Here is a 13,737-nt window from a genome sequence, read left to right as displayed (position 1 = left end):
AGACATGTTGAGCAAAGTAAGGAAGAAAACCCAACTCACCACAGCTGGTCTATCCACATATCCCCTCACTGCTCTGTAAGGGCAGATAACTTACTGGAAAACTTACCCTCTTCGCAGTTGCTCCCCGTGAAGCCAGGACAGCACCTCCACTCCAGCGTGGTCACGGTTCGGTAAGACATTTTGTACGTGGGCCTGATGAGAGTCCTGTAACTAACACAAAGAAGGAGTCAGCAGAACATACTTACCAGGCTACCAATTTCACAGCACCATCTTCCTGCCCAGATAATCGCCAGAGCACGCAGCCACACCCCCAGCTACATAGACAGGAGACAAAACTGCAGAGCAAGGGCTAACCACAGTATGGATCTGATTTGGCCAACCTCATCATCCTCCTTAAGCCCTCACACTCTGCTGGCTCTTCCCACAGCTCTCCCCAAACAACACCAGTGTGTGCCATGGGGGTCTCACCAATACCAAGTCAGTGCAAGTAGCAAAGATGATGACTCTCGCTTCCCTCCCTCCACCTCCACACAGACTTACTGAACAGAGGCTGCTGTTAGCCTTTCCTCACTCAGTACTAACAGTTTCCAAAACATTACTCTCACAGAAACTGCATAAATCTCCCTGGGGTCTTCCCTCCTCCCAGCCCCACCACTCCAGTCTGGGTGTATCGCCACAGCAGCACAACAGAGAGCGTATCAAACACTACCTCAGTGAGCTGCACAGAGCCTTTGTTCCAGCCACCTGACCCAAGCTTCAATTTTCCCATCTGAAATAGCATTACACTCTTCCTCTCCACAACTGAAGTTATGCAGGACACATTTGTCCTCTGCATCCAGCACAGCACAGGTCCCAGTTCAAGCGCAGGCATGGCCATGTCCCACTGGAAACCAGAGGACTATCTGCAGCCACAAGCAGACCTGGGCAAGGCACAGGGATTCCGAAGTCAACACAGAACAGACAAGAGCATAAATGCCAGCTCCTCTCCCACAACATCAGCCGTCCAAAGCTGGCAAACCAGTGTTTTCCCAGCATACAACCAGACAGGTCACTGCTGCTATTCAGGAAACTAAAAGCAAGCACAGAAGTCATGCTCAACAAGCTCCCCTTGACATTCCTCCCCTCATTTAACAGCCAAAGGAATTTGGCACACACAGGGAGAGGTTGCAGCTTTATGCTTCCCTCTCAAGGCCAGGCAGCCACAAGTCCAGAGCACCCAGGTCTCCTCCGGGGAGCGAGTCTCCTCCAGCAGTGCCGAGAGCTGCCAGGAGACGGAGCGCTGCCCCAGCCTGTAGTGCAGCCCAGGCACAAGGCCAAAAACAGAGCTAGAAATTGTGAGATTCTAATTCAAACCCCCTCTGAGGTGTAACGGGAACAGGGGTACATCCAACGGAGCACTGCAGTAACACCAGTACAGCGACTCTGAAGAGCAGTGACAGAGGCTCGCCGGGAGAGGCTGCCCACGTCTGGCTTAGAAAGGAGGCAGCAGCTCGGTCAAAGTTAATACAGTCTCTGGGAAACTAAATTTCTCAGCAAACTGTTGCTGACTATTGATGCCAGCTCTCAAACACAGAAACCAACTTCTATGGCCACCAGAGAAGAGGCCTGCACAAGCTTCCTCCCAAGCATGTGGCCACCCACACTTGGAACAGCATTGCTCTGCGATGGGAGAGCAGCGCTGTCTCCCAATAACACTACATCCTCGCCCTCCGAGTTGCCAGAAAGAACACCAGTTACTGCTAATGCCAACAACTGGGCTCCAAGCACCTAAGACATCTGAACAAAGCCAGCGTGTCCCACCCAGGGTCCCACCCAGGTCTTTGCACTTCTGCATCCAATGGTACTCATGGTTTGCAGTCAGGAGTGAGCATGAGGACTTGACACTTCGTTGAGGTAGGTAGAGCTTCAGTGCTTTCTCTCAGCAAGACTCGCATCACAAAGACGTTAAGTGACTTGCTGAGGGTCTTTCCAAACAACTCTGGCAAAGCTCAGGAATGGAGCTCAAGTCTCCTGACTCCTAGTCCTGGCGTTGGACTCGAGACATCTTTCCACACATAAGCCCCGAACCATCAGTCAGAAGTTCATGACTTTGTCACTAACACCACAGCTGGATTTGACCTTGAGATGAAAGTCTTCAGCCCCATTACCAGTGTCCGGAGCCAGCCAGTCTCCAACCACACGGTGATTTTAAGACCATGTTTCTGCCAACACCAAGATGTTAAAGCTCTCTCAAACTTCATTATGAAGTGTGGAGAGTGGCTTGAGCCAGACTGGAATCTTGGCAGCAGTTCTGTCTCGGGGAAGTAGCTACAGTTTAATCCTCAAACGAGCAAGGACTTCTCAGGGCACGACAAACGTGGAGCTCAGCTGTCACAGCCTACCACCCACCCTGAATTTCCTGGAAGAGTCCCGACGTCTGCAGCTCTGTTCAGCATTGTGCAGGCAGGCACGTGAATCGGTCCCAGCCTGCAAGCTCAAATTTCTTCTGAAGTTCCTCCATCCTTCCTAATATCTTTTTTCCTCAACCACGCAACATAGCACCAAGGTCTGTCATTACCTACATCATGCAGGTTTCTGACTGCTATCCCAGGAGAGGAGCAAAGAAAACTCCTTTTGCAAAGCAACACCACTGTCCGATACTTGAAGTGTTGCAATATCATGGGGAAAGGGGAGTAAAAAGTAAAAGATCAGATCCTCAGAATGAAAATGTGCGGAAAACAGGCAGAAAAAAAGGACTGGTAACAGAATAGGAAAGCCTTTCCCTTGGACGTCACCCCAACCTCAAACACTGGCATAGAATCTACAAAAGCACAAGAGAAAAGGGTAGGATGAGCCACACCTGCACCACTGCTCCACTTCCCAGAGAGCTAAAGGAGGTGCTCAGCATGCATGGTCCCCAAGCAGAAGCCTTCCCACCACTTCACAGAGAAGCAAAGTACCAGGACCTGCCCTTCTGCTGCAAGAGATTGTGGTCATTTTCCAACGCATTTGCCAGCGCTCACAGCAAGGTCCCAGGAGTGAGGCAACACCAGGGGAGGAACCCAGAAAATTCCACTGGTGGCTGTTGCTCTGACTAGATCAGATCCAACACCTGACTGTCCTTAGAGACCACCAGACCAGCATTGGACAAGCTGCAGAGCTCATCTGCATGCAATCAGCCTTTGGGAAACAGTTTCTTCCTTGTGTCTAAGTGACTGCCTGGAATGCAGTACTGGGGAGGGAGCACGAGATGAGCAATTAACTGATATAGGGGTGTGAAGCTGGAAATACTGGAGAGGTCAGGACACATCGAGGGACGGCAGCCAACAAGTCTCACGCCTCAGCACACACTGATACGTTCCCCTCAGTCTCAAGGAAGTGTCACTGAACACAACAGCCAGACGCGACAAGAAAGGAAAAAAGCGTCACATTCTTGGATCAGAGCCTCCAAAATTAGGTCAAACAGAAAGGCGTGATCCCTGCCGTGACCCAGGCAGGCCAGCCTGTCACACACAGGAAATGCCTTCCCCCTTTATGGATTTTCCCTGCCCTTTGACACTTACAAACAAAGCTGTTTGTACACCAAGACCACATGAGATGAAAGGTGTAAAACTCATTTCCACATCACAAGAGATTGTTTTGTTAGTGTGATTCGTTCAGCTATCGCAGTTGGTGCCCGAGGAGACCCCAATGACCTTCACATGCTTCTAGTCGTGTTTATTCAAGCTCCAGGTTGAAAGCTTCAACATCACTTAATGCTAGGTTCCAGGATAACAAGAGGACTGAACTTGCCTTTTTGACTGGCAAAGAATCTGGAAACCAAGGAATTCAAGCTTTGTGTCACCTACTGCTTGCATGGCAATGAAGTCACACATCAGCCCAGCAGGTCCAACCCTGTACACGTAACTGGTGTATTGTCCTTCAAACAGGAGCAATCCACTTCACTTATAACAAGTGCTACTTCAGCATTAAAAAAAGAAATAGGAACAAAGCTTGTGGGAGTCTCTCTGAGTTTTGGTACCCATGGTCTGATTTATAGACATAAAAATCAAAATACCCCACAGAAAAATCAGAGTGTGCTGAAGTCAGATCTCAAGTACATCAGGGTAAGTAACTGAATCTTCAAGTACTTGGCTGCCCTGGAAAGCTAAAAAGGTTGGAAAGAGCTGGGCAAAAGCTGGTTGGAAAGAACACCCTACGGGTGTACCCAGAGTCCACATCTCTCCTACCAAGAAGCTATCAAGAACACATTTGGTTCCCAACCTCACTATTCAGACAGACCATAACGGTCCTCCTAACACACAAGCCTCAAGCGCTCCACCTCTGCCCAGCCAGGCACACAGATCCCCTTCTGGAAGCACAGCCACCCACACTGCTCCCAAACCTGAGAACACTCCTTTCTGCTACAGCTCTAATCGCTCGTACACCTAGAGCCTTCATCCAGCCCGTTCGCAGAGCACTGCTCATCCAACATTCACATTCCGTGTGTGCACAGGAGGGCAGGCAGCTTTTTCCAAGTATATAAAACTCTACATCTTGGAGAGAAATAAGGGAAGTAAACACATAAAAGAGATCATGTGTAACAGGACTTCAAATAGCAATCCTAATGCACTGGAATTAACTCTGGATTTATTATGCAATTGACTGGGAAAAAAGTGAGCAGGAATTCCCCGTAGCATTGCTGCTGAAACTGAGGAGAACCATCAGCTACAGGGCAACCTCTTGGGTGACAGATCCTCAAACTCCTACTGACCCTGGAACGACAGAGTCTTCAAAAGCAGAGAAGACCAAAATGGATGAATTCCTTCTTTGTTATTCTGCAAACCAGCTCATTAAAAAAAAAAATCATCCCTTGAGGAGCACAAATGTGCTTAGTTTAAATGAAAACAACAACAAAAAAACCCTCAAAACTTGAAAACACCAAACAGCAAGAATGATCCATGCAAGATGTGTAGCCTGCTCATGCCGACAATGCCATCAAGAGCACAAAGTGTTTGTGATAAGCCAGACCAGCCAGAACACTGAAAGGAGAAAAAGACACAGTGACCAGCAAGCAGCTGGAAAGGGCATCACAGCCAGATTTGCTGTGTTGCAAAAATGCTCTCCTTCTGTCCCAGCTCTGAGTCACGTTTGAAGCTGACAGATGAATAATTTCATGTCCAGTGTTTCAGTGGCTCCTGCTGAAGTGTGGATGTCAGGTAAGCCCATCCCGTACAGCCAGCTGGGGGCTTCCAGGGGAATGTAGAGATCCTCAGAGGCCAGAATGCACTGCAGAGACACAATGCTCAAAGGCTAGAGTGGAACAGTTATGCAACCACTGAGCACCAAAAACCAGCAGCATAAACACTCCCACAACCTTGCTGGCAACGTTTGATTTTCTAGGATGAAACGACGAATATCCTGCCACAATCGGAAGCAGCATGCTTCCAACGATGAGATGGGGCTTCTCATCACAACAACAGTGAAGCAGAAAACATTTGTCTCCTGAAGACTGTAGCAGTGTAGCAGAGCTGCCAGCAGCCCAAAAGCAAGTGAAAAGGCACAAGGACATGACACAACCGAAGCTGCTAGTCTGGATCTCACAGATGCACCGTGGTCAAAGGCTTCACTTGGAGCTGCAGTTTGTGCAACAAGAGAAAAACACAACATGAATGGGAGACAGGAAATGGATTAAATCCTCTTCTGGCCACAGTGACATCTGCTTGAAGCAGTCTCTCTCTAACACAGAGCCCCTCTCAGCTGTCGCCACCACGAGAGATGCCTTTTCTTTGGCTGGTGTCCTTTTTGCTAGTGAGTAGCTTGATAACTGGTGCTGGCAGAGTGAAAGCTCTCCCAGGTACGGGTGACTCCCTGTAAATTGGGGGATGAAAACAGTTTGTTTCAAGTCACAATTGGGAGAAATACTGTAATGCCAAAATAATGCCAATGGCTTCCTGACTGTAAGCAACACAACCAGCCACATCTCTGCTTCCAGCTCAGGCACCAGAGATCTCACAGGAGAACAACAGGAGAAGACCAGATCTTTCAGTCTATCTTTTAGGATAAAGGACAGCAGATGTGCAGCACAAGCCACTCCTTCTTTACCTTTGTTGACAACTGGTTGGGCATTGAGACTTGTCAGCAGCTTTCTGGAGGTCCCCCGAAAGAGAGGTCCAGGGTCTTCTCTGCTTCATGAAAGAATGTCATACAATGCACAACCAGAGGACAGTTTAGTTATTTCCTTGGAAAGGTGCCATTCGCTTTGCTTGCGTCTCCTCCCATTTGCGAAGGGAGCAGTGTATTGATGTCCTCCTCCCATCTCTTCTGGTAGGTTTCTTCATGGTGACCATCTTCCAGAAATGCAGCTCCTGTTAGCTAAGCTTTCACCAGCTGAGATCTTAAATATCAATAACTCCAGCTTCTTTCCATGATATTTTCACATAGAAAGAAAAATTGAGAACTCTGCTGCCATTCTGCATTGTCTCCAAACAATTGGACTCATCAGGCAAATGAACCAAGCTAGATTTGAAACTGAAAATGTTCCATGAACAACATCCCAACAGCACACACTGCTCCTAAAGTCTCTGGGTTAACAATATCAGAATCCATCTAGAGAAGTAGCCACAGGAGCCCACAAAAAGGATTTTTAGTAGTAACTTGATCAATTGTTTGGTACTTATGGAACAACAGTTATGTTAACAAGGAAAAACAAGCAAGATTTTTGGCAAGTCTAGGAGAGAAGGTGAAAGCTCATAAGTTTCTAATAACAATTATGTGCATAAAAAGTCTGGGAAATTAAAAAGCTTAAGCAGAAGTTTGGCCATGACAGTGTAAAATATTAAGTGTTTCAACCACAGCCTTGCATAAAACAAGACCAAAGAGACACCAAAGCAGATATATTACAAGGGAAAAAACTTAGACTGACCCACTGGCCAAGTAGAAACTGGAGAACCAACTGCAGTAACTGCACACGGAAAATGTGAATTCCAGATGAAGAGTTGCAAGAATAGATTGAGAAGATGGAGCTCAGCAGGTAGCTCAACCCCATTCTGGCCAGGTTATCACCTACAAGAGGACCTCAGTCGGTGCCATGGGGGTGTATGGGTAACAATAGCAATAGCTTTGCAAGCTAAATTATGGGCTTAGCCACATGTGAAACAGTTCTAGGAGCTAGGTGTCAATTCAGAGCACCATGGCTTTATTGCACCAACTCCCAGATGGGTGGGTAACACCACTCTGCTCCAAGAATGGCTTCCAGGGAAGAAGCAGCTCAACAATACAAAGAGACTTTGCACTGAAAGATGGTAGCTGGGGACAGCCACTTCACACATTGGGTTTGTTTTTCTGAAACACAGATCCCAAGACCGTAAGTGACTGAAAGGAAAAGAGGCTAACAGCAGACTCGGGGCAAGTTCTTGACAAGTCACTGTCCCCAAGTTTTGTTTCTCATCTAGGGAGAGTGGACATCGTACTGTCATGCATGTCAAGGATATTGAGATGCCCAAGTGAGAAGTGCTGTGAGGAAATTCCACTCTGGAGGTACAGAGCACATGACCTTTGGCCACCACGAGTTGCAAGGAATGCGATTAGAGCTTTCCAGTGCATGTGACCAACATCACCCTCAAAGATTCAAGTATGGAGACCCAATACCAACAAGAGCCACAGTGCCAGTGGCCCAGCATCCCTGCCAATCCTGTTCATTCACTCTGCACTCTGTGGGACTTCACATTTATTTAGCTTGATGCCTAACTGGCTGCAGCCTCCTTTGTGGAGAAGGACAAATCAAGGACAACCTAAAATGCTTCACGCAGCTTGTCCCCACAACTACACTTACCTTCACATGCAATTACTCTGCTCCAACACCAGCACGTTCTCCAGTTATGCCATCACGAACCAGGTTATCACATCTGGCCCATTGAGCTCAACCCTCTACGCAGTTCTTAAAATTTTGTCAATCAATTTAACAAGAAGCATAGGAAAGTTGAGGCGATGTGAGACATGAAGATTTTTACCTCACTAAGTTGGCACAAGGTCCTGGCCACCGGCAGCTCTGATAAACTCGCTGGATCACCGTTTCTGACCCATTCTGCACTTGGCAGGAAACTGTCCGTGTAACTGTGTAGTGACACCAATGCCTGCAGAGAGAAAGGACACCGTTAGCCCCAGTCACAGCAACCCGAACCAGCACAGACCTGACTGCAGTAAACCCAGACCAAGTGTCTGGGGTGGGATTGGTTCTGCTGCCAGCCATAGCCAGTCTGACCTGGAGTCATTTCTCACTCCACCCGCTCTTCCCAATGGCTGTGGAAAGATTCCCGGCTTCTGCCAACCTGAACCACAAGAGATCCAGCAACGCCTCTCCCCTCAGAGGCCAGAGTTTTATAGAACACAATGTAGTTCTGTTATCAGAAACAATAGGACTATAGAATAAATAGTGTTCCAAGTCTGCTGATAGTCAGTTCCCATTGTACTGGTCTGAACTTCATCCTGCTCATTTGGGTACCATTCCCCTGTCTCCTGCCATTCTGAACGCCATCAGAGTTGGAAAATTCTGCCTTTTGGTGTGGTGGAGCTCACTGTCAGCAGGGCTCAAACAAGCTGGGTGCAAACAAACTGTATGACTATCCTGGGGAGGTTACAGTCTGAAAGTGAGCAAGAGAAGACACAGGGGAGGGAGGGACCAGTGTCTTGTGCAGCCTCATGAGAAAACAAGAGTGAGAAAGACTTCCTCGCCATAAGGCACATAAAGCAGGAACTGCAGTGTCAGGCCAGGAAATCTGTACCCACAGAAACTTTCCACCTGCTCTAAAAAATATCTGTCTTTAGATTCCAGTGCCACACTGGAGGGGGAAGCTACTTTCATTCCCCCATTGCAAGCATTGTCCATATTCACTAACACTGGTTCACAGTCCTGCGTTTGTGCCTCAGCACAGTTACCAGGTTGGAGCACCACTTTCCTGCTGACTGTGGATCAGAGCTGGGGTCACTAACGCTAAGAGGAGACACCAACACGTCCTCCAAAACACAAAGCACTTGTGCAAGCGCTCCCTGCACAGACAGAAGAGCCCTGCTCCTCATCCATCTTAAAGCAAGAGTCCCCAGTACAGCTGATCCCCTCTTCTCCAAGCACTACAGTGTCTCCTGCCTCGCATATCAAAACTCAAACTGCTTGTGCAGTGGAAACACCCACTCGGCATCCCCTCCTCCTTCCCTAACCTACTTTCCCCATGGCAGTTTAATTTTTCCAGTATTTGCCGTTTACAGCATTTGTTGCATTTTGTGTCCTTGTTGGATCCCGCTCCCATCCCTGCAGGAGGCTCCCCGCTCTCTGGATAACTGTTGTTCCCATGAATAGGAGGCACACATGCCAGCGGCCGAGCCGAGCGCTGCAGACCACAACGGGCCAGCTGGGGCCAGCAGGCTGCTCGCCGGCAGGCAGACGGGTGAGCTGAGGCACCAAACACCTACATCACAGAATCAAAGGGCAAATCACATCATGGAGGGGAAGATAAGATTAATGAGGCTCTGATGACACGAGGACAGCAGATCCTTGAAAAGGCTCAACACAGCTTCTGCAGAAAGATTAGGGAGCAAAACCAGGAGCAGCAGTCAGAAGCTAAGGATTGGAAATGTGATAACTCAAACTAGAGCAGTCTTTTTGGTTTCGAGCACTCACATGGTCCCTGGGGCATTTCACCTTCCTGGACCTTTGTCACCGGGTTCGTTTTCCCTTGCCTGCAGCCATCACCTGAGTTTGCCAGGCTGAACAGGACTTTGCCCACAGCAAAGTAACCGATCTTTACTCAAATCCCAGGACAGCCTTTCACCCTCCTCAGCAGCGGCACCGAGAGCACAGCAACAGGGACAACTCCACAAGGCTTAGCACCTCAGCATTCAGTCTTCCCCTAAGCAGAAAACCTACAGTGTGGATCATGAGGGAGGGGAAAAAGCAACCAACCAGAACAGTCAGCCCCTAGAAATACTCTGATAAACCCACAGGAACAGAGATTTCTCCAACTTCTCTCTTTACCAACAGAAGGAAGTGTTTGGCTACAGATGTCCACCCCCCAGGAGTGAGAGGTGCATTCCCCTTAGCAAAACAGACCCCTGGCTTCCCATAAACAGCATGATTTTCCTACAAACGCAACTTGTGTTTGGTTTTCACTGCGGCATAGAAGCAGATGAGACAGACAGGAACACTGCTGATCGTGAGATGCATCAGGATATGATGCTTGGGACCCACTGCAGATACAACAGTACAGCGACTACGACAGACAGACAAAACCATTCCAAGATTTCTCTCTGCAAGCCAAAAGTCAGCAAGAGCAGCCTCCAGAACACAAGCAGGCTTCAGACAGAGTGACGAAAGGTCCCATCACGGCTTACAGAGATTATAAATGACCCTTTATATTATATACAGATGCTAGCAAGAAAGGTTTAGGACTTTCACTGGCACGCATCCAGGATGGCAGAGAATACATTGCTGCTTATTCAAAAAGAATATTCCAACCAAGCAAACCAAACAATCCAACCAGCAGCTCCTTTTCGGCTAGGTCTGTCGGATGTCGTGTGTACTCTTTACCAGCACATTTAGTACAAAGCCCTGCAGCACCTCATGGAATTGGTCTTCCACTGCTTTGCTCAGAGCAACAACTCTCACTTGGTCCATTTTCCCCAGCTGTTCCCAGAGACACCCTCCACTCAAACTCTATTTCATTCCTCGAAGACACTGACGGACAACTGAGGATCTTCTCACCATGGCCTGCAACCTACTGATTTGGACAGTTTCAGTGCAGGGCTACAGACAAAGATCTCCTCTTTTGATCACAGCTGACAGACAACACATCATATGTTCTCAGCTGTGATCAAGACACATGTTGATGCCAGCGTATATCCAACCACATTTACCGTGTAGGTTCAGGGTGTCAGTCTGGAACGCCCATAGCAGAGCAACAAACTCGATAGCTTGCTTCCATTGGAGATACCCTTAAAACTACTGGTTTGAGCTCCAATGGATCCCTCCTTCAGCTAATTCTCTGCTGACTCAGCAGGAGCAGCAGTCCCTGGCTTCAGGCACCAGAACATCAGAGACAAGAAAACCTAACCTTCCAGGCTGTGCATGGAGCAGGCTCCACCCATTCACCCACCATGAACGTTTGCGAAGAGTCGCACTACAACAAAGTCACAAAGGCATCCCCAAAAGTCAGGTCTGCTCCTTTCCTGGTCCAAACCACTGGCTTTTATCCAAGCTTCTCAGACTTCCGAGGGTCCCTAGAAGACCTTCTAGTGGATTTGCAAGATAAAAGCCAACTCTTTGTTAGTAGGCTTCATGTCACTGGCCAAGTGATCACAAACTGAATCGTGTCAGAAACCGCTGTGCTGAACCAACCTGGACTCAGCAAGACGCCCGTTTAATCAGGAGTGCGCGACCTGAAAAGGAAAGCAGCTACATTCTTGCCTAATCACTTCTTTCCATGGGAGGACAGCTCAGCTCCACACAAACTGACTGGCTGCCATGCCTGGCTATGGACAGACCTACAGCAGGCAGCACCTACCACACATAGGACTCCCTGGCTGACGTGTTCCCTGGAGGAGAGGGCACCGCTTCCGATATCCATGGCCTTGCAGCACCCTGTGCTCCTACCAGAATGGAATGCTGCGCTTTACCAGAGACAATCCAACAAGTTCAGCTCTGAACAAAGCCATCTCTGCTGTTGCAGAGCTCAGTAAAATGGAGATCCAGTATGGTTTTAGAACCGCCAATGAAAGCACATGCCAAACAGAGGCTTCAAACACCAAGACTTAACTGGCCAAGACAGAAGCAAGCAAAGTCTTTCTGGGAAGGGACAAAATAACAAACCACCAACTCTAGAGGCAGGATTGTTTCATCAGCACCCGATGCATGCGTCTGCAGATGAATGGACCCTCCCTGCTCCCAGAGAATGTTACAGAAGGCTCTTAGCAAGGTTGGCATTTCTGCTGCTTGTGATTTGCCCTAAAGCTTTGTGCTGTGTAAACAACTGCACTGAATTATCCTTTTGTTTCCCTAAGGCTAAGGCACTGTGTGTTATACTTAGCAGAGATCAACATTTAGGGCACAGAAAACAGTAGGAGTGTTTTGATAGCTACATAGATTTCCCCAGGTTTCCTTATAACATTTTTCACTGGAGCTCTCAATTTCCCAGCAATCCTAGAGAGGAATTCAATAAAATCCAGAGGTCATCGACTTTCACTAGGGAAAAGTTGCCGTTGTGACTCAATGCAAGCAAACTGTGCCCTTTTCTCTGTGTAAATAGCTCAGCATTCCGCTTGCTCTGCCAGAGCCATACGCTGTGTGCTGGAGCCCATCGTTAAGAGGGGTTCGTTATTTATAGGCTCCACAGAGGCCAGGAGCAGAAGTTGCCCTCTCCATGCCAAGAAATCCAGATCCAAAGGCTGCCAGGCTCTCTGGAGCAGCTCTTCTTGAGCCAGCCACTTCTACACAACTACATTATACCCATGTTATTCCCAAATATCCACCTCCCTGAATGTGCTTTGCCTCTCACCAGGATCAAGTTTACCAGCTAGCTCAGGGGGCTGTGACAAGACGACTGCTGTGACCTGGCTAAAAAGGGAACAATTCCATCACATTACTGACAAGCTTAGAAACCAAGCTGGGCTTAAGTTTCTCCTGTTCTTGACCACGTTCATGCTCTCCCCAAATAATGAGGTTTTAGGATCCAAGACTGTCAGTCAACCATGAGCCCCAGTCTCCACAATATTGAAATGATCAGAGCCAATGGATTGATTCAGGTCTGGAGATCAATGGACCCTGGTTAAGGAGCCCAGGAAAGCCCACTTGGGCAGCGGTGAGGCGGTGACTGCACACAAGCTGCTGAGGGCAGGCTCAGTTCAAAGCAGAGTCTGCTTTTCCATTGCTAAGTTTTAAGAGGTCTACAAGTCAGCAGACAACTTGCAGCAATCTTGTCAATACTGATGGTTTACATGTGCCTTGCTCCCACCAAGTACTTCAGTCACTAACGGAGGTTACCCTGACTCCAGTGAAAAAGGGAGAAAAATCTTTGTAACAACCCATTCATTTTGGGAAGCAAATAAAACTGGAAGGCTGCTGGTGTTTCTGAAGCCAGACAGCAGCAGCCATGGAAGCAGGAGAGAGCCAGAGGCACGGACAGGAATAAGACAAGTTCCAGGTCTCCCACTCAGCTATGCTGATCAGACAAAGACTGGAGGGAACTGCAATCTTTCTGCACACACCACAACAACCCCTGAAAAAGTGGCGATAAAAATAAGGTCTGGCCAGCTGAGTGAGATGAGAGAATCCATTCCGGTGCCTCCCAACAGCGTAGCCCTTCCCCCGGGCAGTGTATTCTGCTCTCAGTTCACTTCAAACACTTCTTGCCAGCAACAGTCTTCAGTTTTCCCACACAAAGTGGATTATCAGAGACTGCTGGAGGGAGTTTAGTCCTAAAGGAATCTTTACCTTCACAGGAAAACGCAGTTCAGTCTGCACAACAGCTTTAACCTTTAGCAAGTTCTGTAGCCAAGCATGTCTAACTGTGCTCTCCTTGCTTTTGTTGTGCGCGTGGTTGACCTTCCAAGCAGCATTACCTCAAGGGCTGAACTTGCTTGGATTTAGAGGGAACTGCACAAAGCTTCTGCAGCCATTGAAGTTCCAGGGATAAGGGAAAAAAACAGTCCCTACTGGAATTATTAAAAGCCTAGACGCAGAATATCCAAATAGCACGGAGCAACAGGGGCAGCTCTTTTGCAGAGACAAAA

General features: G+C 48.2%; 1 protein-coding gene across 6 annotated transcripts in view; it reads right to left on the bottom strand.

Moving 5' to 3' along the window:
• Positions 1–13,737, bottom strand: part of COL26A1 (collagen type XXVI alpha 1 chain) — a 133,289-nt gene that overhangs the window by 105,408 nt on the left and 14,144 nt on the right. For 4 of the 6 annotated variants that reach the window (XM_054085132.1, XM_054085136.1, XM_054085137.1 and 1 more), the window contains 2 exons: positions 7,971–8,093; positions 107–210 (listed from right to left, as the gene is read on the bottom strand). In XM_054085132.1, coding sequence (XP_053941107.1) covers positions 107–210; positions 7,971–8,093 — 227 coding nt within the window. Of the gene's footprint in view, positions 1–106; positions 211–7,970; positions 8,094–9,634; positions 9,658–13,737 lie in introns of those variants that run through there. The other 2 variants (XM_054085138.1, XM_054085135.1) reach the window with 2 other exon arrangements.

This window comes from Cuculus canorus, chromosome 20 (genome assembly GCF_017976375.1).
Source record: "Cuculus canorus isolate bCucCan1 chromosome 20, bCucCan1.pri, whole genome shotgun sequence".
In the NCBI taxonomy this organism is placed as follows: domain Eukaryota; kingdom Metazoa; phylum Chordata; class Aves; order Cuculiformes; family Cuculidae; genus Cuculus; species Cuculus canorus.
The sequence above is the reverse complement of the archived record's forward strand: the minus strand, read 5'-3'. Positions and strand labels throughout refer to the sequence as shown.